Here is a 24,886-nt window from a genome sequence, read left to right as displayed (position 1 = left end):
CAAGTTAGTTTTATTTCTGGTCAGGTTTACCTTCTCATGTGCCTTCCTCTGTTCTGGATCAAAGGGATGGAGTACTTGCAACCCACAGATTTCACACACTTGCCCATGGAGGTAGAGGCACCGGTCCCCAAACTGGCACATGCCGGCTGCTGCGTAGGGACATAACTGTTCGTCATATGCATATGAGCTGCCAGGTTCAGCATCATCTTCAAGCCCGCTGCGGATAGCATCTAAATACGAATGGGGCTTTGTTTCTGGTATGTCAGCTGGCATACTGCAACATGCCAAGTCACTTACTGACCCAGGCCTTGCCCTTTCTTCATTGGTTCCACATAAGTCTTGGAATAGGAAGAAAAAATATTTGATCACATTAAAAACAGGCCATGATTCTCATGGAATCCGTAAAGCAGGGGGAATTAGCAAGTATTTCTAAGCTTGAATTTTAATAGCAGTTGATGTGCTTCCATCAAACATGGAAAATCTGCTTTCAACTTCAAAGCATAGTAATTATTATAATCTCCAGTGGCATACTGTAAAACCACAAAGTTATGGCTATTAGTTGCCTACAAAACCATGCAGCAGCAACATAATCTCTTAGTTTACAACAGAAGATGAAAACCATTGCAGATTAACAAAATACCAGTAATGACAACCAGAGGAGTGCACATAAAAGAACTTGTTTCAAGGACTTTAGAGGTGAGGCTTGAGCATATTTTGGCCACAACATGAGTCTCCAAACACAGCACGTACTATTCTCCCTCCATAAGTAGCAGCCATCCAATCAGGGAGAAGAACATCGAGAAATGCAATTCAATATCACTACTGAGGTGGGAACCGGAGCTAAACTTACTTTCTGACTTCACCCATTATGAATCAGGTCTGCCCTTAACTACACAGTTTAATGTAGCATCTATTTCTTGGTCAGTCTAGCAAATGAGAGAATATTGGACCCAATTATTTTCTTTATATTTATCCCATAAAATCCTCTGGATATTATACATAAATTTAAAAAATGATTGCAATACGAACCACAAAAAGCAAGTCTTAAAATATTTAAAAGCAAAAGTCAGGATCTATAAAACCCTAGCAGGTTATTAAAAAAAAAAAATTCAACTGACTTCAGGCAAGCTTCTAAGACAAGGCCATTCTATATCCACGATGCCAGCACCAAAAAGGTCTTCCCTGTCATTTGCTAGAAATAGTAAAAAAAATATCTTCACCTCAAGATATAGGTAGGTATGAATGGTATGAGACATGTTGGAAGCTTTCTTACATAAACGTTTCTTAACCAATATGATGAACTATGCCTCCAATGGACGGAATGCTGAGAATTGCCATGTGTCCAAAGACCTGGTTCTACAGAGAGCTGGCAAAGGATGATCATTAAGTGTTTAGATGTGCCTTGTATTTTCAGATGTCTGGTAAAGCAAATACTTTGGATGTATCTATCCTTGGCTTGAACAACTGCACTTTGTATAACATACTTGCCATTATTGGCAAATGAAATATAAGGGGAATGGATATTATGGTAAATGACAGAGGAAAATTATATGCAACTCGTTACTTTTCATAGTAAAATAGGTTGTTGGGTTTTTTTTAGAAAAAAATAGCTCTATTTGCTTTAAAACAACTGAAAAGATAGGACACGAAGAACTAGTCAAGTCCAGATAGATGGCTGATCATGGCTGACTTCAAAAAGCTAAACAAGATTAGGCTTGGTTAATACTTTGATGAGAGGCTGTGTACCATACCAGGATTGCAGATTAGATTTAAAAGAAAACTTAGAAACCAATAACAAACAGCTTCTCTATTGCTTCCAACAAAATGATATGGGTATATCTGTAATCTAACCAGGAATAAAACCTGATTGAAAGATTTTACATTTTAAAGAACCAGTAGAAAAAAGAAAATCCATTTAAAAAATGACCCATTGTTACTCACCTCTGTCCCTGAGCACTAAGGTTTTCTTTTCACGTTTTCCAGATTCATGTACTTTACTTTTGGTAACACTTGGGGTTTGCTCTGATGGAGAGTTAAGTCTTTGGAATGGTGGTGCAGCAATGTAAAGTGGTCTAGAACCCACTGGGCCCCCGGATGCAGAGGACCCCAGAGGTTTAACGTGATCATATCTTAACAAATGAGAAACAACAATAACCTATAAAGACATGTATTTCAGAAAGCTCACTGATCACAAAGATAAGACTCTGCTATTGCGAAATTTCTAATGGTTTGAAAGATAGCAATACTTGCAATATGGATTTGTTTCACAGAACTGATAATCTCAATGTAGGAACCTAAATTATTCTAATTCTAGGAGAAAGATGCTGAAGATAAAAGAAGTAAGAATTAACAGGCTTTTTGTTATTTAAATGCCTGAGTGATTAACTTTATAATATAACTAAAACTATATATAAAAGATCCTGTAAAATTCAAAGTTCCATATAACTTAATTGTAAAGCAATATAATGATATATAGTAGAATTCCAGGTGATTAAAAAATAACTTCACTCATGGTAATGTTTGGTAGTCTGATATAGCCACTCATTAAATTTAATATGGATTATTGTCATATATTCTAGTTTAACAATCTTAATTCAATCTGCTGAATTTAATAAAATAAATATTCAAGCATGTGCAGGATTATAATTTTAAGATGTGGATATGTATACAAAGTAAATCAGCATCTATTGGTGGATCTCTGGGTATTTTACAATAGATCAGGATTTCTGACTTCTCAGTAGTTTAATATATAATTTATATCTGAACTGGATTTTGGAGTTCAAGTAAAAAAGTAAAAAAAGAATTAAATTACAAAGTCATGAGAGTCTTTCCTCCTTTTAACAGTTGGGGTCTAAACATTGCATTATCAGTGTACTTTGAGATTGCCAAGTTTGTCACTTATTTGGGAGTAAGACCTGCTGAATTTCACTTATTTTGGAGTAGATATGCAGATGATCGGGGTGCTAAACTTGCAAACCTTTAGAAAGCCATCTCGCTAAAAATGAAACCTATTTATAGACCATATCTCTCTGCAGTTTCTTTTAAAACAGTTATCAAAATTCAAAAGTTCCTCTTTTAAGAGGCTTTCCCAGATTCCTTCAGCTCCCAATCATCTTACAGCAAACAGTGCTAGTAAGAAATTACAAGAAATGCACTGGCACATAGTACAAGAAGTACACAAACAATAACCAGCTTCTTAAATTTCTTTAACATAAAAAAATAACTGCAGGTTTTCTCTTGGAAACTAATAACACATACTTGCAGCGAGTTCCATAGGCACACTGTCCTTTTTGATAGAATTTGCAGATAGTAGATCGTTTGCTGGTAGACAAGTCATGGGAAAACAGACACCTATTTCCTTCACGACATACTCCTTGTACAAAATACCTACAATAATATAAATGTAAAGTTATACAGCAACAGATGTCAAAATACATAATTCTTCTTTCAATATTTGTCAAGCCCATGAATAAATCTGCCAAGATTTTCTCCAGAAAGTTCAGAAAAGCAGAATGTGAAATATCTGTATATTGAAATACACAAATGTCCTGAAATAAGAGGTTGATTCTAAACCCACGGCTCAAATAAGGTTGCACTGATTCCTCTAGCAATGTTGTTTTATTGGCGCTTTTAAAAGAACTTACAAAATATATATTTAAGATTCTGAACGCATGTACTTTATATCCTAAAAAGATTCCCGATTATCAATAAAGAAAGACTTTGGGGCAAATCAGCAACCCGCAGGATTAATGCCATACTTCCATCCTGCGTGAAACTTCAATCTCTTATAATAAGGAACTAAGAGAACGGAACTGATCTGATTGACCTGTAGAGGTGTTGAGGTGTTTTGTGGGTCAACTGCACAAAGGCCTTGGTCCTATGAAACACTTTCCTTTAGGAATCATTTAGGGGAAATGAGGTTTAGATCTTTTAAGGGGTTCTGCAAAAAGCTCCCCTATGCGTAATGCACATTTTCAAGGGTTACAACACACACACACACACACACACACAAAGTGGGGGAAGTGAAAGAGGGCCACGAGGGACCGCGTGAAAAGGTGGGATGGAGACTTAGTGGAAAAAGCTCTTCTCTGTATAATGCGCATTTTGAAGGGCTACAACACACACACACACACACAACTGGGGGAAGTGAAAGAGAGCCATTGGGGACCGCATGAAAAGGATGGGGTGGCGAGTTAGCAGAAAAAGGTCTCTCTGTGTGTAATGCGCATATTGAAGGGCTACAACAGACACGCACACACACACACAGACACAACTGGGGGAAGTGAAAGAGGGCCACTAGAGACCGCGTGAAAGGGATGGGCTGGCGAGTTAGCGAAACAAGGACGAGGAGCCATCGGTCCTCCGGCTTTTCCCTTCCTCTCGAGGCTTAGTCGGAGATGGAGGAGACCGACGAAGAGAGCGAGAAAGGAGCCGGGAGGCATCTCGGTCCCGTCCTCCTCCCTCCCCCCCCCTCCGTCCCCGTGGGCGGAGCCTCTCCAAGCGCCCGTCCGTTTTTCGGGGTGGGGAGGAAAGCAGAGCGCGCTCATCCCAAGCGGTAACTGCTCCCTCAGACCTGCAGGTCACGTCCTTCGTGCTGCTCATGTCTCCTTTGGCACCGCTCCTGCTTCGATGTCTCCTCCCTGCGCGGCTCCTCGCATTTTGGTTCCGCTGTAGCGCCGGGGAGAGGTGGGGGAGGGAGAGGAAGGGAAAGCTGTTTGGGAGCCCAAACAAAGAGAGCCGGGCCTTTGCTACAGGAACTGGTTTCCGGCCGGAAATTATGAATGAAACGCTCTACCATAGAGCAGGAGAGAGAGAGAGAGAGTGGCTTTCCTTCACACGCGAGAGGGTGGGCTGTATAGATCTTTCAGCAGGAAGGCCAATTATGATAAATTAAATATCGGAAGGAGATCGGCCTCCCTCTTCCAGACTGACAAGTTATTGGAAAGCCGCCTTTTAATAAAAAAAACTGTCAGTTGGGAAATGGGCAGTCTCCTGGTTTTTGGCTACCATAGACTAACGCGGCTCCCCGGGTATACAGTACATCCGGAAGGCGGGACAGTGGCCGCCTTGGTGGAAGCGAGATTGCCGGCCAGAATGTCCCCTCCTCAGTTTAAAGTGATAGGATTTCGGGACCCACTATTTTTGGTATATCTATGATTCCTGTTGCCTATCTGGCAGGGAATGGAGGGACATTCACAATAAGCAACAGGAGAAGGTCTTGGTTTTTGACGCGCGAAATAGACATGCAGTCTGCTGGGCCAATTGATGTAGATTTATTGCGATAAAATTTTTAAATTGCAGCAACAAAAAAAAAAATGATGTGAAACTGGGACATTAAAGGATTTATCTTGACATACCTTGAAAGATCGAGCTATATAGATGCATCAGAACTCAACTTATAAAATGCATTTTAAATCAGCCAATCCGTCTTGTATGTGTACACAAACACACGGAGAAAATATGAGTATCCTAAAACTTTAGTGTATGTGGAGTAACTGGCAACGATTTTGGCGCTAATAACAATTATCACATTTTAAATCAATTTACACCCCATCTAACCCAAACTTCCTGCTGTATTCTCCTTTTGAAGTTATCTTGTAAAATATATAGATTAAAAGGCAGAGCATAGAGATTAGGAAAGTGTTACAGCAGTCTCATCACTAAAGGTAAGGATAGAGTAGATAATAGTTTATATAGCATAAAGCAGATAAGCAGTTAAATGAACCTTCTGATTTTGTAAAGATAGCAACTAGTTATGTCAAGCAATAATTGGAAAATCAGCATTTCCTCCAAATTTGATGCAAATATTCTTGATGCTTATGTTTTGTGGAAACATACAACCTGCGCAGTATGCAGAGAGTAGCTTATTGCTGTCATAACAGTACTACCTAATTAGAACTGGGGATAGAACTTTTGGAAACTTGTGGTATTGGGTCCTTGTACTCTGATATCTGGTAGCTTATGAGAAGTATGCAACTGTTTCAGATCTGGAAATTTTTATTTGATCTTTCATATCTTTATGTTTTTATTGGACAACATTGTGAGTTGTCTGCAATACTTTTTTTTTGCATTCATTTGTATGTCAGAATAAATTTGTATTATTCAAATTACGGTAATAGAATATTAATAAAAAGAGAAGGCGTCCCCTGGCTTTAATAACTGTATGATAAGCCAGCATTAAATTTAGGATGCTGATCTTTTCCTGCCGAGGACAAAATTAATATTTCCCAATCTGGTTTCTTCCTGATGATTTGGTACTGCCGTTCCTGAAAATCTCAGCCAGTACAGCTAACAAGAATAGTAGGGTTGTATTTGGAAAGTTTTGGTTTATGACCAAATAAACTAGAAAACAGTTTACATTTTTGCCTATATTGCAAAAGTCAGAAGATCTTTGTCAGGAAGAGATGGTGGTAATTCTAAATTTGTTTATTTCTCATTTTAATCAAGGGAGATAGATCTATAGATGTATCTGTTTACCATTAATTAACAGGTTATTCTACAGACTAAATAACAAACAAATGTGATGGTTTCTATTTATCAAAAATTAAGTCAGCACACAAGTACCAGATACAATTAATACAAAAAGTGAACACTATCTCTTTAAAAGAATGTCCAGTAAAAGCTGTCCCTCCCATATCTTGTATCTCATTTGTTAATTCAGTCCACGGTAGAGGAAGAATTGGTATTGGGACCTGTCATTCTCAACTAATCTCTTCCTTCTTTCAATGTCCAATTCTACTGGCTTCTGTTTATTAAATACAAGTTGGAAAGCAGGTTCATTTACCCAAGGAAGGACTGATTATGCAACCTTTGGACTCAGAGAGAGCTTTAATTAAAGTCACCCACTGTGACAAAGACATTTTTGGCTGCTTAGTTCCCGAGAACTGTCCATTATGTGGGCAAAGGTTGATTTACGGAAGTCTGGAAGAAGCACCTGTCAGTATTCCAAGCCCATTTGTTAATGGACACCGAGAAAGATGTGCTTTTTTACTGAAGCCCACTATAGGAACATTTCTAAGGTATGGGTCTTCCTTGTTATTCTATGGTTAGAAACAAGGCATATAAAAGCTGCCTTCTATCATTACTGGAATATAAGGCAAGCACCAATGTAGAAAAGGATTTTTACACATCTGATTACTGGAGAGCTTTTTGCTCAGAGGTTTTTAGAAGTAATTACTCTTGCTAAGCAAATAACTTGTATCTCTAATTGTATTTGAATAGCATTACGTCACCCTATTTATCAAAAACTCTTCAAATAAGTAAAAAAAAAACCTCTAATGTCTTTTTCCAAAGTAAAACATTAAATGTCTTTTCAGAGATTATGATGGAGATTCTGACCTTCATGTTGGAATAACTAATACCAATGGTAAGAAAAACATATAATTAACCTTCTAATATGAAGTCTTCATGCATTGTAAGCATATACTGTACAGGACAAACAATTTGTATATTCTATCCTACAAAGTAGTTTGGTTACACGCAGTGCTGATAGCAATATGAAATGGCCACTATGAAGCAGTGTCACCTAGCGTGGGGCCTAGGAAATGTGCCCTTTTCTGTCACAGCTTCTGCCTTTTGGAACACCCAGAGATTTGAGGGCTCCAACTCTGCTGGCCTTCTAGAAAGCCATAAAGACCTGGGTTCCCCCTCTATCCTCCAGGTACTGTAACCAGGATATTTAGTGAAGTACAGCATATATCTGTTTCTTATGCAAGTACATGTAATAGTTTATGATAGTGTATTGTGGAGAGAATCTAGGTGGTTGCCACTAACTTCATGACACATAATTATTGTGTTTTTTTTCTTCTGTTTGCTGACCAAAATTCTATTGGTTAGATGGATGGGCATACAAATTTGTTAATAAATAAATATGTGTCCTAGCTACAATTAGTAAGAGTGTTTTCAGAATTATAACAGAATGAGAAAAACGGTTACTAGTATATGATAATCAGGCTTTCCATATTACCATTGTATACAGAGCAGTTATGCCCTTCTGATCTCATCTGTTCTTGTATTTGTAGGTTTGGTGTATAATTACAATGAAACTGGTATTACCATTGCCGAATATGGCTGGGAACAATGTGTGAGCATTCCACTAGTGCAGCCTGATATGTATGGTCTCCTTAACCAATGGGATACCTATCTAGGACAATTTTCAGCAACAGATATTTGGCTTCCACACAGGTACAGAATTCAAAATGGTATTGGTGACTGCCTCTAAGATAGCAAAACTAACATGTTAAACTTTTGGACTTTGCTTAGGTTGTGAGTTACAGATGAGTCTCATGCAATCATTTGGACAGAATAAACCTCTTCAGAACCTTTGTCTTCATTAGCCTATACTAAGAAATAGAGGTACTCCTGGGTTAATGACTGCATTGTTTAGCAACTGTTTGAACTTACGATGGCACCAAAAAAAATGCTCATTTATATGGTGGCAGTATCCCATGGTCATATGACTGCCATTGGCAATCTTCTCAGCTGGCTTCTGACAAGCAAATTCAGCAGGGAAGCCAGCAGTAAATTGTAAGTTGCAACTTACATTCACATTGTGCTTAATGATTGCAGGAGAACTGACACTGTACGCCAGGAACGATCATGTGATCTTTCACTCAGCGACTGCATCATTCAGTGATGGAGTTCCCATCCCAATTGCAGTCGTTAAGTAAGGACTATCTGTGTTTAATTTACTTAACAAGAGTCCTAAACGAATAGATTGAAATTAAACCACCTGTGATAAAAGTTTGGAAGGTTATTGATTATTTTACAACAGAAAGCACTTCCAGTGTTCCATAATATTTCTATATGTAATTTCTATATGTTTGGGACAGAAAAAGAAAACTGGTTTCAGAAGCAAACTAGAAAGATCTTTTCAAAATACATTTTTGAAAAATTGGGATACAGGTAGTCCTTGACCTACAAACATTTCTTTAGTGGCCATTTGAAGTTACAATACCATTGCAAAAAGTGACTTATGACCGTTTTTCATACTTACAACTGTTACAGCATCCCCATGGTTACATGATCAAAATGTGGCCACTTGGCAACTGGCATGTATTGATGATGGCTGCAGTGTCCTGAGTCATGTGATCACTTTTTGCAGCCTTCTGACAAGCAAAGTCATTGGGGAAGCCAGATTCAACCATGTTACTCACAACTGCAGTGTTTCACTTAACAAATGTGCCAAGAAAGGTCGTATAGATCATCATAAAGATCATTCCTCTCCTTCAGATGATAGCAAAGTATTTATTTTTCCACACAGGCTTGTTCTATGGAATGAAACTTTCATACAAAATTCTGCATTTGATAAACTCAAAATTATTCTGATTCCAATAAATTAAATAGTTAGTCCTCGACTTAAGAAGACCACAACTGGGCCATTAATTTATTGGAATCGGAATAATTTTGAGCTCCTTGTCAATTGCAGAATTTTATACTTTTATTCCATAAAAGTAGCCTGTGTGGAAAAATAAATTGCATATCTTGCTATCATCTGAAGGAGAGGAACTACGTGACCTTCTAATGAGAATAATCTAGGTGGCTACCATGTGTATTGAAAAATATTTTTTGATCTGCAGAAAATTATAAACAGATTTGCTTTTTAAAATCACAATAGGGGCATTGCGTTTTCATGATAAGTGCAATACTTTCCTACAATCACCTAAGCAATCTAATTTCAGCCTTCCATGGAAAAAGTTACTAAACTCACATTTTCAAATAATGCTCAAAGTCCTGTGCATCCTTTGAGCAATAATGCTCAAAGGATGCACAGGACTAGTAAATAATTTACTGCAGTATCCTTGTATGGCAATATTCTTTGCCACTTTTTCTTATTTGTAAATCTATTCTATTTATAAGGCTGCCACTATTTATTTCTATTCTAGCTGAGCATGATACAAATTTTGGTTAAAGAGCAGGATAATTATGTTAAATAAGTTAAGAGTTGTTTAGAATTCTATTCCCATTGAGAAAATGTTATAAATATACCAGAAGTTCATAAAATATACAGTAGTTATGCAGGAGCTTTGTTTTTGTTACTTTGAGACTCATTTCTCTTTATCTATTTAACAGGTATGAAGAATGTTTCCATAATTGTTATACATTTGCACTAACATTTATTAATTGTGTGTTGAGTGCCCAAAAGCAACAGCAAATGAATAAAAATGAATTTACAGAGAAATTTGTAATTCCCCGAACAAGAAAAGCTTCCAAATATATCACCATCTACAAGGAAATATGCAAGAATGGTTTTTATGTTGTTGACCATCCTGCTCAAAAAGGCAGTACTTCTACCAATGCCATTTGACTTTAGACAAAAGCACTTACTGTAAGTAAAATTAAAATATTCAAGTTAAGACATAAGGTGTTGTTCCTATCTTGTTATAAGGAAAGTGGATATCATTACCATCATACTTAATTGGACAGAAATCCATGAGAAATCAGAACTATTTCCTATTATCCATAAAACTGCAGAAACTGAATCACAATGTAAATTTTCTAATAAACATCTTTTCTATTTGGCTAAATAATTATATTTAGCATTATTTTAATTTATAGACATTGATACGAAGTCTAAGAATCTACAAACAGAAAAAAAATGGATGGGATCAAGGAACAAGAAACACTTCCTTTTTGTTGGAAGTGGAAAACAATTTTTAATATTTTAATTTTGCTCCAGATAGCACTGAAGCAAAGACAATGACATTTTTCTTTCTGTGGGTGTATTCATGAATAGAAGTTAAGGGAAATTCCTACCAACCAACAAAATTAAATTCAGCTTTCATAGAATCATAGGGCTGGAAGTGACATATAACTATGAACCATATGAATAAAATGTACTGTACTTTTATTTGGTATAATGTAGCAAAAAATTTTGGTTGACAGAAATTAAAAAAAATCTACTTTTTTGTTTAATTGATTTAAGCAATCTCCAACATACATGGTGTAACTAGAACAACGTTTTGAGCCAAGACTATAGTAGAGGTTAATTAACTCTAGAAGTATTAAGCTAATAGTCATAAAACATGCTCATCTTAATTGTCACTCTCCATTTGAGCTTTCATAAAAAATCAAACTTGTAGGGCTCTGTATTATATATACTTAATATATACATGCTAAAAGAAAGAATAGTTAAAATTTATTTAGTTTGCTGCAGTTCTATTATTAATATTGCTCAACTTTTGGATTCCAATTTTCACACCTCTTCTTGTTCACCACGTTCACAGGATGAAACCCAGCGATTTAGGATCAATTCCTTTAAAGAGAAAGATACTGGTTATAAAATAAGTAAAATATGTAAATATGGCTGCTGAATAATATTGTTAGCTAATATGTATTTTCCTGCTAAAGAGATAGCTTAAGGAGAAATACTGCATTTGGGCTGCTTCTACCTATTGTAAGTATTTGGTTCACACAAAGGTATAGCAAGCCAGAGGCATGATCATTGGTGCAACTACAAATAGTACTGAGACTATTAGTGGAAATGGAAGAATGATTCTTTCTTAAATACCCCTCTAATCAATATATAATGGTTGCTTCATCTCTAAACAAGGCGACAGTTGATCAATGAAAATACAGATAATCCTTGTTATTTTGGGGTGTGTGTGAAAGAAGTATATATTTGTAAATTTGATTATTTATGAAAATATCTTTGTCATCCTGAAATCAGTACTTGCATCACTATCACACTTATTAGTAGATAGGCGGAGTGGCAAATCATTAGAATTACCCAATGTGCACATTCCCAATTGAGGTTTTGGCATTCGCTAATTCAGTATTTATGGCATTTTCACAGAAAGTAATTACCACTAATAACTTCCTGTACTAGTTGCAATAGCACTTCATTTGGCTGACCTTTACATTTTTTTAAAAGATCAACCTACTATTTGATGAATGTTTTACATAGCTGATTTTTAGCACTGCGTATATTATAAGATTTTTTAAAAAGCCTTTTCTCTTTGAACATATCATTCTAGTATTGTAAATGCTTCATAGACTTCTTGTGATTTGATGGGGCTGCTTAATTTCAAGATAAGATACGCTCAAATTCCTTTAAAATTAAAGAACAGAGTATTTTGCATTCAAACCATTATTTTCCATAGTTTATTTTACTATACCAAAGCATATTTTTAGCATTGCTCTTTCAAACACAATTACAGGCAATCCTTATTAGTGATTAAAAAATGGGACTGGCAACTTGACTGTAAAGTGAGGCAGTTGCTAAGTGAAACTGCGGGTTTATCTTACTTAAGCTTTCCTTTGCTTTACAGATCTGGAAAGTTTGTAAATGTAAAGCTGCAAAATTACTTTTTCATCAGTATCATAACTGCAAATGGTTGCTAAACAAAGCGGTCACTAAATGAGGACTACCTGTAATTTATTTTTGGACGAATTAGTTTAATATACCTGTATCATGCATCATTCCTATTTCTTAGAGAGAAATTATGTATTTCAATCTCTTCTAATATATAGAAGAGATCTTCTAATTTGGTTTTAGAGAACTGATAGTGAATAAATAACACAGTATATTTATTTACTGTAGCAGTAAATAAATAAACAATTCAATGTTCATTTCTGACAAAACATTAAGTTGGGAAGAAACATACATACCTGGACTTTCATTCTTTTGAGACATTCAGGTGAAAGCATTTCTTTTTCATTCATATCAGATGGCTTAATCAAATAGCAGAACATGAGTTCCTGGTGACAAATAAATTATGTTACCAAAATGTCAAGTAAATGTAAATACAACAGACGTTTCTCCTGAAAACTTCAAATTAAGGTTCATTCACTTTTTATAGCAAGTAATGGGACAGACAGCATCAATTATTCTAATAAAAAAACAAGAGTAAGAGAGTCCTTTTGTAAGATAGTTTTATAAAAAATCTTATCGTTTTCTGAAGAGTATTGGAAGCTCTTTATCATTTTATTGCACCTCGGGAAGCTCCAAACCATTTTCTAGAGCTAATTTTCAGAGGAAACTAAAGTGAGAAAAATGTGTAGGTAAAAACAGGTAACCTAGAGGGTTGCATAGCACTTTAGATTCAAAGGCAAAATATACTTTGGAGTGTGCAGGGATGGAAACGTAAACTTGCCTGCAACTCCTGAAAGCGGTTGTGTCATTTCCTAGGATTATGGAGCTGCTTGTTGCAACCCAGTCCTAAGTATGCATGTGGTTTTAGGAGTTTTGGACATGTATTCTATTTGTGCTCCTGGGTCATCCGAAGCACCATTTGGCTTTGAATGTGAAGTGGTGCAGAGCCCTCAAAATTAGGTTTCTTGGCCTTCAGAGGTAACTTTCATCTCTAGTTACTATAATTCAGTTGCTTCCTTCCTTCCTTCCATTTACTCTTTCTAAAATGTACAGTGGAGATTATCAACATTTATCCTAAATAGTATATTAGGACAAACTAAATAAAAATATATATTTGAAAAGTGATTTGTAAAAGCAATGGGTATCTAAGTATTCAAGCAAACCTCAATTATTAGAGAAATACAGTCTGAACAACTCAAGACCCCTAGAAACTAGAAAGCTGAAATACTGTATAGCAGCAGACCACTATTATGAAAGTTTAGCTTTTTAAAGCAATTTTTTTTGAAAAATGGCATCTAAAATCTGGTTCATATCTGTGATGGAATATTAAACATGGAAAAGAGGAGAATCTTTTCTCCATCACAGCAGCGTCAGTCAACCAGACAACATTTGTGATTGCTTTACAATTCACACACTGAAACATATGAAAGATGATTTTCCACTCTTAACCAGAAACATACATACAAACACATATATGCTTACTCTCATTTATTGCAAAATTATTTTATTACACGCTTTGTAAAATTTCACCTACTGCACTTAAAGTTAAACATCCATTTTCCTCCATAGCATTTTTGGTGTAATTTAAAATTATTCTTCTTATTGGCTACCTTGGAAACGTTTGCTGTAGTTCTGTTCAGTCCAGACAAAGATTTCCAACTGAATGGTCTGTGCAATGGTCCATCAAAATCATCATTAATTAATTCAGCAATCACAGAATAGCTGGAAAATAACCCCCAAATTTTTTTTAGGATGAAAAGTTAAAACATGTATTTAAAAATCACAACCCAAATAACTTAAAATACTGATGGTTCCTTCAGTATAAGTGAAAGAATCAATTCAGCAAACAATAGGATATTAGATCTCTTTTCATATTCTTTTAAGTCTTTTTTCTGAGTTTCCCACAGTATTCTTTCAAATAGATAAGTAGACTACGTAGATTAAAGGGAAGGTAAAATTCAATGTCACATTACGATAATGAGACTGATTCTATCAAATGCATGAACATTTATCCCCTCCTCCAGCCACCAAAGCCATTTTCCTCCTTTCCAAATCATCTCTGGACATCAGTGAGGGTCCTCCAGAACAAATATTTGTGAGGAGAGGTACTCATCACCACCCACTTTCATGTTTTAATTACTTTAATAAAAGAAGCAACACTGGTTTGTCTTCATCAAAGCAGCATTTAAAGACAAGGTCAGCTTTTAATAAAATACATACTGATAATGCAATATAAGTATGCCAAAATCAACATAACTGTTCTTTATGTTTGAAATTCCAATTATTTAAGTGTTTGAGACCCTTATTTGAATCTCAGGGCATCTCCAGGGCTATTCTGTGGGTAACAGAACATTCCATTGTAGGATTGGTTATCTGAACGTTCTTATTGAAGATGGCCACCCATGGGATCTCCTAATTTGAGGTTACTCTTAGCTTCAGCTTTGGAAAAACAATATTCGGAATTATGTCAAAGCAAGTTAGAAACAAACATATAATCATAATTTCCAGTAGCATAAAAAATAAGCATTGTATATAGTAAAAATGAAAACTATATCCAAACCTTAATGCTATACCTGGCATGGTAAAAAGGAGGGCCTTTTCGATATAGCACTACAACAGGAATAAAATGAACATTCATTTATTATAAGAGTCATATTTTTGTTTTCAGTTGTAACAAGGTAAGATTGTGGTAACTCATTACAAAACTTTGAGAATCTAAACTACTTTATAGTAAGATGAGGTTGTATTCTAATGTTATAACATGAATGCACTCTAAATAAGTAGAAATGATACCACATATTTATTGAAAGTAAACTGATTTTTTACCTACTAAAACCTAGTTTATCTACTAAAACTCTGTACCAAAGGTGCTTTTTCAAGAGGCAACTCGACTTTCTGTTTTTTCTTTGAAGATGTTTCGCTTCTCATTCAAGAAGCTTCTCCAAGAAGCTTCTTCTTAGATGAGAAGCGAAATGTCTTCAAAGAAAAAACAGAAAGTCCAATTGCCTCTTGAAAAAGCATCTTTGGAACAATCATGACCTAGATGACTGAGAATCGCCATAGACACTCTCATGTCTGTAACGAGGCAAAATGGTGCATAGGGCAAAACCTTTTGAGCCAAGAAAGCTCAAATGGGCTAATTTACAAAATGCATCCCAAAACTGGGTCCCATGACTCCCATGGAATTGAAATTTAATAAAATTTATAAAAACAATTATAACAATTTTCATAAAGCATTTTATGACATAATACGGAATGTCACAAAACACTTCCTGTGGTCAGTTCTCTTTGTTCGAGGCAGATGCATTCTGAATATCCCTGAATTTTTAAGAACTTTTCAAATAAATTAGAAGCCCTGCCATTCTTGAAGACGTTGAGGAAACTGGAACTTATAAGGAAACAACGAGCCAAGAGATCACAGACTGTTTAGTAGAGTTTTACTGATGTACAGAAAAAAATATTATACATCAACTGAACTGGCCACTTAATACATAAATACAATCATATACAGGTAGTCTTCAAGTTACGACCACAATTGAGCCCAAGTGATTGTTGTTAAGTGAAATATTTGTTAAGTGAGTTTTGCCCCATTTCACGACCTTTCTTGCCACAGTTGTTAAGTGAATCATTGCAAAGCTAGTAACACAGTTCTAAAGTGAATCTGGCTTCCCCATTGAGAAGCTTGCAAAAAGTGATCCCATGATTTTGGGACACAGCAACGGTCTTAAGTATGAACCAATTGCCAAGCATCTGGATTTTGATCACCTGATCATGGGAATGCTGCAAAGGTCGTAACTGTGAAAAATGGTCATGTCACTTTTTTCAGTGCTGTTGTAACTTTGAACGGTCACTAAATGGACTGTTGTAATTTGAGGGCTACTTATATCATAGAACAATGAAGCCCAGTATTATTCTTTGCTGTTTTTTTTCTCCAAACAGCACAAATCCCTAAAATGGGATGTTCAGTCTAAACACAACGCTTACAGGGAAGAGTACTGCTGCCTTCACATAATATATTCCAAGAATATGACAAGCAGACTCAAAATAATAAGCCAATATTCCTAGCAGCAGAACATCAACCCCACTAAAGAATAACTGAATGTAAAGGTAGAGGAACGTTCACATAACAGAGCAAGCGAATGGACCCACTCTTGTACAGTTATTTCATTAGGTGCTAATAATGAAAGAATACTACTTACACAAATCAGTTCCATATTTCAGGCCAACTTTAGGGACCCATCCTTTACTACGGAAGTAATGATAAGCCATGTAGGTAGCCTTAAAATTGGGTTGTGCTTTACCAAAAAGGTCCCATAGCTTCAAGATAGATAAAGATGCCTTAAAAACACAACCATATGATTATTGTGAATGAATATATTCTAATATTATAGAAATGTCATAGACAGTGCTTTGCAAAATTATAAAAACAAACAAAATAGAAGCCAAGTGTGAAATCTGTTATAAAAAACAGACAATAGTAGCTTGGTAGGGCTATTAATATTTCACAATGATAAAAAATTATTTACATACACTAATTAATAAAAGTATTTACATGAACAAATAAGTAGCATCCTTTTTAAAGTTGGTATAAAGTGCCTTAGAAAGAGTGTGCTTTATTATTTGCTAATAACTACTCCACAATCAACAGATTTCTCACTCAAGAATGACTACTAACATCATTACCTCATTGCAACTAACTTACCTCATTGCAATAAATATTTAAACATCCAAGAGCATAGACCAGGAAAAAAGCCTAAAAATGACATAAAATAAAAATTAATTTGTGCATGTTTAAAGAACTAGAGTACTGGGAAAGCTTTCTTATTTAAAGATACAAAATTATTACACAATATTGACAATTTTTTAAGAAAATGGTATTTAGTTAATTAATTTACATCTGAATAAGCAAGTATAGGATTACAGGAAAGTATTTCTACACAGCAATTATAATACAAGAGACATTTTCCTAAGCAAGTTAAACTGGGGGGAAATGATATTTTTTCCTTTACTTATGTACTACCACAAAATGGAAGCAGTCTAGAGAGGAATAAACTTCCATTGTGTACATTAGTGCTAAGCAACAGAAATCCATTGCTGAAGGAGGAAATCAAGGGAAAATCTCAGGAACATTCTGTGAAAGAAAGTATGAGATAAGACTTGGTGAGTCAATTTTTGCTATCATGCAACATTTGGTGGCAAATGGATCAGTAACTTCAGCTAGTTGCTGCTTAATCAATCTTCTTACAATAGGTTTGCTAGACAATGTCACTTTGCTGTTCCAATTATGCAAGCATCAATTTAATCTCTCAGTCTTATATGTTTGCCTGGAAGTTTTCAATTTAGATTTTTTGAAAAGAAGACTTCTTTATAAGGCTTTTTCTTAATATATGCAGATGCAAACTAAGAGAGAACATAAAACTTACCTCTTCTAGACTGAGTTGCAGATATTCGAAAATCCTGAAAGGATTTCTTCGGCATACTAAGTTTGCTTTTTTAATTAACTACAAGAAAGTAATGAAAGTTATAAAGAAGGAATCAAAACATCTCTGTAATTTACATAGCATCAGCTAAAGGTCAGCCACCATAATGAATTATATTTCCTTTGTGCCATAAGACATCCTCTTGATCCTTTTGGCTTTTAATTTCTAAATCCTCCAACTTTTGCTCTAACATTATAAGTTTTGCAGGCAAAGACATGATTTTCTCGATGTCCCTATTCAGTCTCATCGGTGTTGCAACATGCTTTGGAATAGGACAGAGGAAATGCAAGCAGACTCCTGAAGTAAAATGGCAAATGATTTCTTTAAGTGCACTTTGCTGATATCCATCAACTGATTAGTTTCAGGATCTCTTAATAAAAAGGGATAAAGGACATCTATAAAGCAAAATACCCAATTTAATAAGTTTTAAATTGACTTTACCATTTACCAATCAAGTTATACTTACATGCAATTCTTCACTTGTTTCCTCTTCCATACACAAATCTGATTCTTCTTCTATTAATACAAGCTCGTGCTCATATTCATTATTACTGAAACAATGAAATTTTGGTTCAACATAATTGTCTTCTCTGCAGCTATCATATATATTGAGAGAACATTGTTGTGAAGGAGTTTTAGCTAAAATGTTAGAGTCTGTTATATCTGATTCACTACAGGCATGTTTGTCTAATGAATCACAACGTGAATTATCTTCGAAAGACCTATTATTCCCATTAATTTCAGATGAAGTCATTAAAAGCTTTGGTTCTTCTTTATTAGTTTCCATTTTAAATGTTTCTTCATCTTGAAATCCATTATTTTGTCCAGTTTCTATTCTCAGATTAATTTGTTTAGTGTAATTTTGTATGATGTTTTTAATTGTGGAGTCATCCATTCCCTGTTCTGACAGACGTTTTTTAGCCCATTCAACACAATGCTGGTATCTGGAATAGAAGAAAACAGAAAGTATGGGCTAATAAATAAACGCATGAACAATATAAAAGTATATCTGTAAAACAAATTATCACCTCTCGAGTTTTACTGAAGACCTAGGTATATTAGGAGTCCCTCTTTTGAGGGACATGGGTGGTTTAGAAATATGAAAAATAAATAAATAATATCTAGTTTCTTTAATCATATATTCTATATCTCTGGCTATTCATAAATATTTTAATGGTTATTATTCTATTGCACAACATACAAAGACTACAGGTATGATTGTCTTTCTGGGTTATTTAGTGAGGATTGCCCTAAGTGAGAAACCCACAACCTCTGAGATTCTCAGTGATACATATGAAGAATAAAGTATTATTCGCTAAAGCTTTTATCTTTTGATCAAGACAATAGAGTTAAGTGACACTGAGGCAAATAGATTAAAAATTCACTGCTGTAACGCATGTTATTGAATGATGAGACCAGTAATTTCACTCTTGTACTCATTTCTTTTATGATTGCTGCATTATTTATTTTATTTGCCAGTTATTCTTGCAAGCTGAGCATCCGGAGGAACAGTAACTTGTAGATAAAATAAAAAATAATACAACGTCAGATTGGAAATGTAGAGCTGAATCTGAATTCCACCTTGAGTTCTAGGGTCTTAATTAAATTTAGGAAGTTATTTAGGTATATTTCAGAATTCTTTTCTTTTAAAAATGCAATGGACTAAAGGAAATATTTAATTTCATCACTTATTTGTATTGATTGTTCAGAAGGTAATCTCTTTAATTAAAAATTATTACAGTGTTATTTATGGTATCAGAAAACTTTGAAGTATTTAATACTGGTTTCTTCTTGACTGAGTTATGAAGTATGCTTCAGAAAGAATTACTGATGCCAGTAATGTTTGATGATGTCAGTCAGTGTAAACTCCAACACTCACATTTGCTCAGCCCTTTAGGATTCAAGATTGCTCTGATAGCCGTATTCATCTTTTGAAAATAAAAAGATGGAATAAACCAAGCCAAAGCATGACCATTATTTCTAAGATTCTTCTAACTCATGCTTAAATATATGACTTTTCAGCATATTTCTTGAATGTTTTTTACATTGCTAAGAAACAATAGCAATGACAGATGTGACTTTCATAATAGAACATAAGCCTACTTCTGAACAGACAAGCAAATTCCGAGGAATAATTTTCTGCAGCAGTATTCCTCACCTAAGGATCGAGAGTAAACTCTGATCTGGTTAAGAATTCTAAAACATGTTCTCCTTTAGCTTTCTGGATTGCTTTGACATCACAATATTTTTTTTAACCCTTCTTAAACTTGGATAAGGAACTATATGATAATTTCAAGAAGAAGAGAAGATCTTTTGTATGCCTTTATAATTATCTGAGGATCTCTATAAGTAACTTCTTTTTGCTATCAAAGGTCAGACTGAAAGGCTCTAGCAATTTTAAATATGTTGTTCTTTGCTTTTTTCTGCATCCCTAAATATGGCAAAGAAGGATTATTCTAAATTTCAGGCTCTTATAAAGAGGGAACTTGTTATTATTGCTTAAGAACGTGAATATGTGTCCCATTCTCAGACAAATGTTTTTATCTCTATTTTAAAAGTCAGTGAGGAATAAAACAGACAAATTTTTTAAAGATCATCCTTGGTGAGAATAAAATGTACGGACACATGTTCTCTACTGAATTATAAAATCTGAGTCTGAAAAGTTGTAGCTAGTTCAAACTCTACTGCTGAGCAAGTATGGCCAGAAACTGTCCTCCATTCAAAAAGGCAAGTTTAAATATGCAACCAGCTTAATTGCTCCAGAAGAAAGTGTTAATTCCAAGAAGGAAAATCACTGATAATTCTGGAAAGACATGGTTTGCTGAAATTATAATTGAAAACAAGCTATAATCACTCTGATCTCTTCACTAACCAAAATGTAAACAAGTCAAGTTTCCCCATATCAAGCCCTTGTAAAAAAAAGTGTAATTCACCTAGAAATTTTTAAAATTGTTTTCTTTGATATGAGAACAAGAAAAACGGGACCACGCTTGATATACTTTCCTGTTAATTCTGAAGCAAGATTCAGTATATCATATATTGCAACATATGACTCTTAGTTTAATACTCGAAAGTATATTCATGATGTTACCAAGTTTGGTAATGAAACGCTTGTAAGAGAACTATCAAGCTGAGAGAGCACCAAAATCCCACAGTTCAATCCTGAACAACAAATATTCTCTTCTATTGGTAATACTCAAAAGGCATATCAAATTATAACTTAAATAATTGCTTGATAATTCTTGGTTCAAAAAAAAAATGCCGATATTTAGATTTCTCCACTATAATCACTTAATAATTGGAACGATGATAGGGCAAAGATTTAATTGGGGAATCAAAGACAGAGTATTTTGTTTCTTTAAAGTATCTTAACAATGAGACAACACTTGATTAAACTGTTATTTTTATAGTTACTAAGCATGCTCAAACTCTAGGCTAGACAAAGCGAAAAGTAAAACTTACTTTTTTGATGAGATTATTGGCATATTTAATTTAGCATCTGCAATAGAAAGTATAATTACTATTTTTATATACATATTAAAACATTAATAACATAATTTGGATACAATTTCAGAAAGGTATTCATATTTACCATATAATCAAAATGCTTTATTATGAAAATTACATTGAATGTTGGGAGAGGGACAGTATATAAATATATGGGGTAAATAAATCTAGAAATATGCTGATCTTGAAATAAATTTGAGAACTGTAGCTCTCTCTCAATCTGCATGCTCAGAGACCACAAAGCAGCACAATTGCAATTTTGTGTAACCAAATGCCTACCACATGCCTTTTTAATTTATCTGGGAAGATTCTAAGCTGGTTACTTCTGAGGAAATGACCAGAGGTCCTCAGGGATGCCAGTTTTGCTACTTTTGTGCTGGACTGGTGCCCCTCTTGGTTGCTTAAGGTCCTCTGGGAGGTGACATGCAGTTGGATCCAAGCAGTGATTAGTGACTCACTGGAGCATTAGTCCCATCATTACCGGTTCGCTTGTGGGTGCGCACATGCTCAGGCGGTGCTTCTGGGCATGGGAAGAAACACCCGGGAGCGTGGGTGGAGCCTCTCGCCGCCGCCACCTGTTCGCCCGATCCGGGGCGAACTAGTAGCAACCCACCACTGCACTGGAGGATGGGGCAGGGCTACCTCCCTTGAAGGAGGCATTAGTATGCCTGTTTCTCAAGAGGCCTTCCTTGGACTCAACTGAGTTGGACAAATTTTGTCCATTCTCCAACCTGCCCTTTTTAGGGAAGATTCTTTTGAGGGTGAAATGTCAGGTTATTTGTTCAATTGTCTCTCCCACAGTATCCATCTACTTTTTCAACTGATAGGGTGGGTGCATACCAGATCCCTTTCTTTAAATGCTACCAATCCATGGGATCAAGAAAGTGTGCCTTCTCTGTACAGCCCCTGCTTTGTAAAGCACCCTTTCTCCTGAGATATGGCAGGCCTTCACTCTCCTAATGTTTTGAAAGGCTTTGAACAACTGGCTCTTCCTGCAGGGTAGGGTGAAGCTAGAGCTCAATTCAGTTGAACATGGGCTGTGTAGAGGTGTATTGCTTTTAGGGTGCTAGGTTGGGGGTGGGGGGCAGGAGATTGATTGTTGCTGTTATGTGATCCTGTCCAGGATTCTGGTATATAAAATGGAGCTATATAAGTCTAATACACACACACACATACATGCTTCTGTTTACCTTTCCATTTAGCAGTCAACATAGGATCTGAAATATTATATTCTGGTCGACTTCTTGAAAGAATACCTTTTCCAAAAAATCCCTAGAAAACAAGCAAAGCTATGATACCACTTATTTAACAAAACATTCTTTGTTCAGACAGAAATGCAGGATCAGTATCCAAAACTGATTAATTTAATGGATTATACAGATAAAATGAGCCAAAAATACCTTGCTATATATCTGTTCTATATCTTCAGGATTCTTCACAATTACATTGTTATTTATCAATTCAGCCCGGCACACTTTAGAAACTCTTCCATGACTGCCTTCTACAGAAGGAGAAATAGGGAATGGGGAATCATATGATTCATATACTTTTCTTTTCCTTCTGGGAGGATGAAAAACTGCTTCTGCCATTTGGTATTATCTTTCTCTTTCAATGCAAGTATCTAAGAGTAAAGAGCATAAATAAATATTTGGTTATATTCTAAATTATTACTTTTTTTATGTTGTTCAAAGCTACATATAGGTAGTCCTCACTAAGCCACTCCCTTGTTAAGGACCATTTACAGCACCGTAAAAATAACTTTATGACAAATCCTTGCAGTTATAACCGTTGTAGTATTCCTGCGATTATAATTGAGATCCAGACATTTTAAACCAGCTAGGGGTTGATGACTATTGTAGTATCCCGTGGACACCATTTCTGTGCTTCACAACCTGCTTCCAACAAGCAAAGTGAATGGAGAAGCTGTAAGTAAAATTGGAAATTGCAGTCAGGTGATGTCCTTAATGATTACAGGTGAGTTGCTTAACCACCTTGGTAGAACTGAGATCATACATCCATCATAGTCATGTGATAACTCACTAAATAACCATGTTGCTTAGTGATTCTAGTCCCAATTGCAGTTGTTAAACAAAGACTACCTATATTCTTAACAGCTTGCAAAGTGTGTATGTCCAAGGCTTAAAACAGTGGAAATGCCAGAAACTGAATATGGACTTTTATGTATGATAACAGTATGGCTCTTTACTGAGGTATAAGCTTTTCCCAAACACAAAAGAAAATATTTTGAATCAAATATAGCTTCAGGGGATGTCATAGAGCCATCCGCACTGGAACCTTTGGCAGTAATATGACCACTACTTTCTTTTAAAATATATCCCGACTTTCCCTTCTAGTCTCCAGCTTAGCCACTTGCCATGCTCTCCCCTATCCAATTATTAAACAGGCTGGATCATGCTTAGCATTTCTGGAGGTTGGTGGGGAATGTCTAGTATCTGCTAGATGCTGCCATCTGCTCTGGCACTTTTTATAACCTTTCACTTAATATCAAAAAGGGAGAAAAAAAGACACTTGCACAAGTTCTTCTTTTATACAGACCATAAGCCAACGGAGGGGAAAATAATAATGCCCCCCCCCACATAGACATGTATTTTTTCCCATTATCTTATTCAGAATAGTTAAGAAAGAACTTTTATGGTTATTTCAAACAATATTTATAAATGGGTTTCTGTCCTACTCTTAGTATCTTAAGTAAAAAATTCCATATCAAGTCTGCAAAAATGGAAGTAACAAGAGCAGGAAAAACAGCAGCAGCTGCATGTTTACTTCTAGGTCCGACACTCGGACTTGATATGCCTTCTAAGAAGGAAAAGCTGGCATGCAGTATATGAACTTGTTACACAAAATACCCAATTGTTCTCACATTAGTAATGATGCTAAAAGCTAAAAGAATTGCCTATTTCCTTAATTAGGTTGCTATGAGCATTTTAAAAAATACATCTGGAAATTCAATTGGTGCAAGGTCTCCCTGATTCGGCCTCTATATTCTTCACTTTAAAAAGCCCCATTTTCAGAGCTCGCGAGCTATAGAGTCTTAAGAGGGAAGCTGAGCTTTGGCAGTAAAACGTGGCTTAGCGCCCCTTGCAAACGCGGCCAAGGGCAGCCTAGCTAGCCCTAACTCCTCGCCGCTTCCTTGCCGAGCGCTGAAGCTACTAACCAGGTTGGGTCTCACTTAATGCGTGGATAGGAGACCACTCGGGAATCCCAGGGCTGCAGTCCCGAATGGGAAACCGGAAAGCAAGACAGCGGGCGAGCCATTCCGCGCGACCGCCCGCCCAGACAACAAGAAGGCAAACCCCTATGACGTCGGCAGAAGTCGAACCCGACCAGAAAGAGACCACCAGGCTCACTTTAAACTCCCGACGTCCTGCTAGAGCCGAAGGGTTTTAGTTTGACGACTGTTCTTTCATTTACGGTCCAACGTGGTTGTTGTGGCAACGGAGAAGCGCAGCAGAAGGCCCGTTCGGAAGGTGGCGTGGATTTACGGCTCGGTTGCTGAGGCAACGGAGCGGCGGGAGGGGCGGGGGAGAAAGCGCGTGATTACGAAGGGACGTCAAGGCTCCGTCAT

At 35.9% G+C, this 24,886-nt stretch overlaps 3 protein-coding genes across 7 annotated transcripts in view; 1 reads left to right on the top strand and 2 right to left on the bottom strand.

Annotated features, from left to right (window-relative positions):
• The window catches only part of MKRN2 (makorin ring finger protein 2), a 15,392-nt gene extending 10,747 nt beyond the window's left edge, over positions 1-4,645 (bottom strand). The window contains exons 1-4 of the mRNA XM_034438122.3: positions 4,574-4,645; positions 3,259-3,387; positions 1,942-2,129; positions 31-338 (exon numbers count right to left, since the gene is read on the bottom strand). Coding sequence (XP_034294013.1) covers positions 31-338; positions 1,942-2,129; positions 3,259-3,387; positions 4,574-4,602 — 654 coding nt within the window. The 5' untranslated portion in view covers positions 4,603-4,645. The remainder of the gene's footprint in view (positions 1-30; positions 339-1,941; positions 2,130-3,258; positions 3,388-4,573) is intronic.
• MKRN2OS (MKRN2 opposite strand) lies at positions 3,923-10,526 on the top strand. Of its 2 annotated transcripts, none has more exons than XM_060688362.2 (4): positions 3,923-4,555; positions 7,317-7,366; positions 8,022-8,184; positions 10,072-10,526. In XM_060688362.2, exons 1-4 carry the CDS (start codon positions 4,398-4,400, stop codon positions 10,304-10,306), a joined length of 606 nt encoding a protein of 201 aa, XP_060544345.2. In that variant the 5' UTR covers positions 3,923-4,397; the 3' UTR covers positions 10,307-10,526. The 2 variants fall into 2 exon arrangements, with proteins under 2 accessions (XP_060544345.2, XP_034294025.1); XM_034438134.3 differs by lacking the exon at positions 3,923-4,555 and adding an exon at positions 4,758-7,019.
• TSEN2 (tRNA splicing endonuclease subunit 2) lies at positions 10,101-24,886 on the bottom strand. Of its 4 annotated transcripts, none has more exons than XR_015732651.1 (12): positions 24,669-24,881; positions 22,701-22,921; positions 22,491-22,572; positions 21,256-21,292; positions 18,260-18,737; positions 17,737-17,814; positions 17,016-17,066; positions 16,513-16,651; positions 14,874-14,923; positions 13,924-14,035; positions 12,610-12,699; positions 10,101-11,254 (listed from the first exon to the last, which is right to left on the bottom strand). XR_015732651.1 is itself a non-coding variant. In XM_034438103.3 (12 exons), exons 2-12 carry the CDS (start codon positions 22,887-22,889, stop codon positions 11,195-11,197), a joined length of 1,353 nt encoding a protein of 450 aa, XP_034293994.2. In that variant the 5' UTR covers positions 22,890-22,921; positions 24,669-24,886; the 3' UTR covers positions 10,830-11,194. The 4 variants fall into 4 exon arrangements, 2 of the variants coding, with proteins under 2 accessions (XP_034293994.2, XP_034293986.2); XR_004594824.3 differs by having other exon boundaries at positions 24,476-24,746; XM_034438103.3 differs by having other exon boundaries at positions 10,830-11,254; positions 14,887-14,923; positions 24,669-24,886.

The sequence above is a fragment of the Pantherophis guttatus genome, chromosome 2 (genome assembly GCF_059756535.1).
Source record: "Pantherophis guttatus breed Tessera chromosome 2, ASM5975653v1, whole genome shotgun sequence".
Lineage (NCBI taxonomy): Eukaryota > Metazoa > Chordata > Lepidosauria > Squamata > Colubridae > Pantherophis > Pantherophis guttatus.
This window is presented reverse-complemented; position numbering and strand designations above follow the sequence as displayed.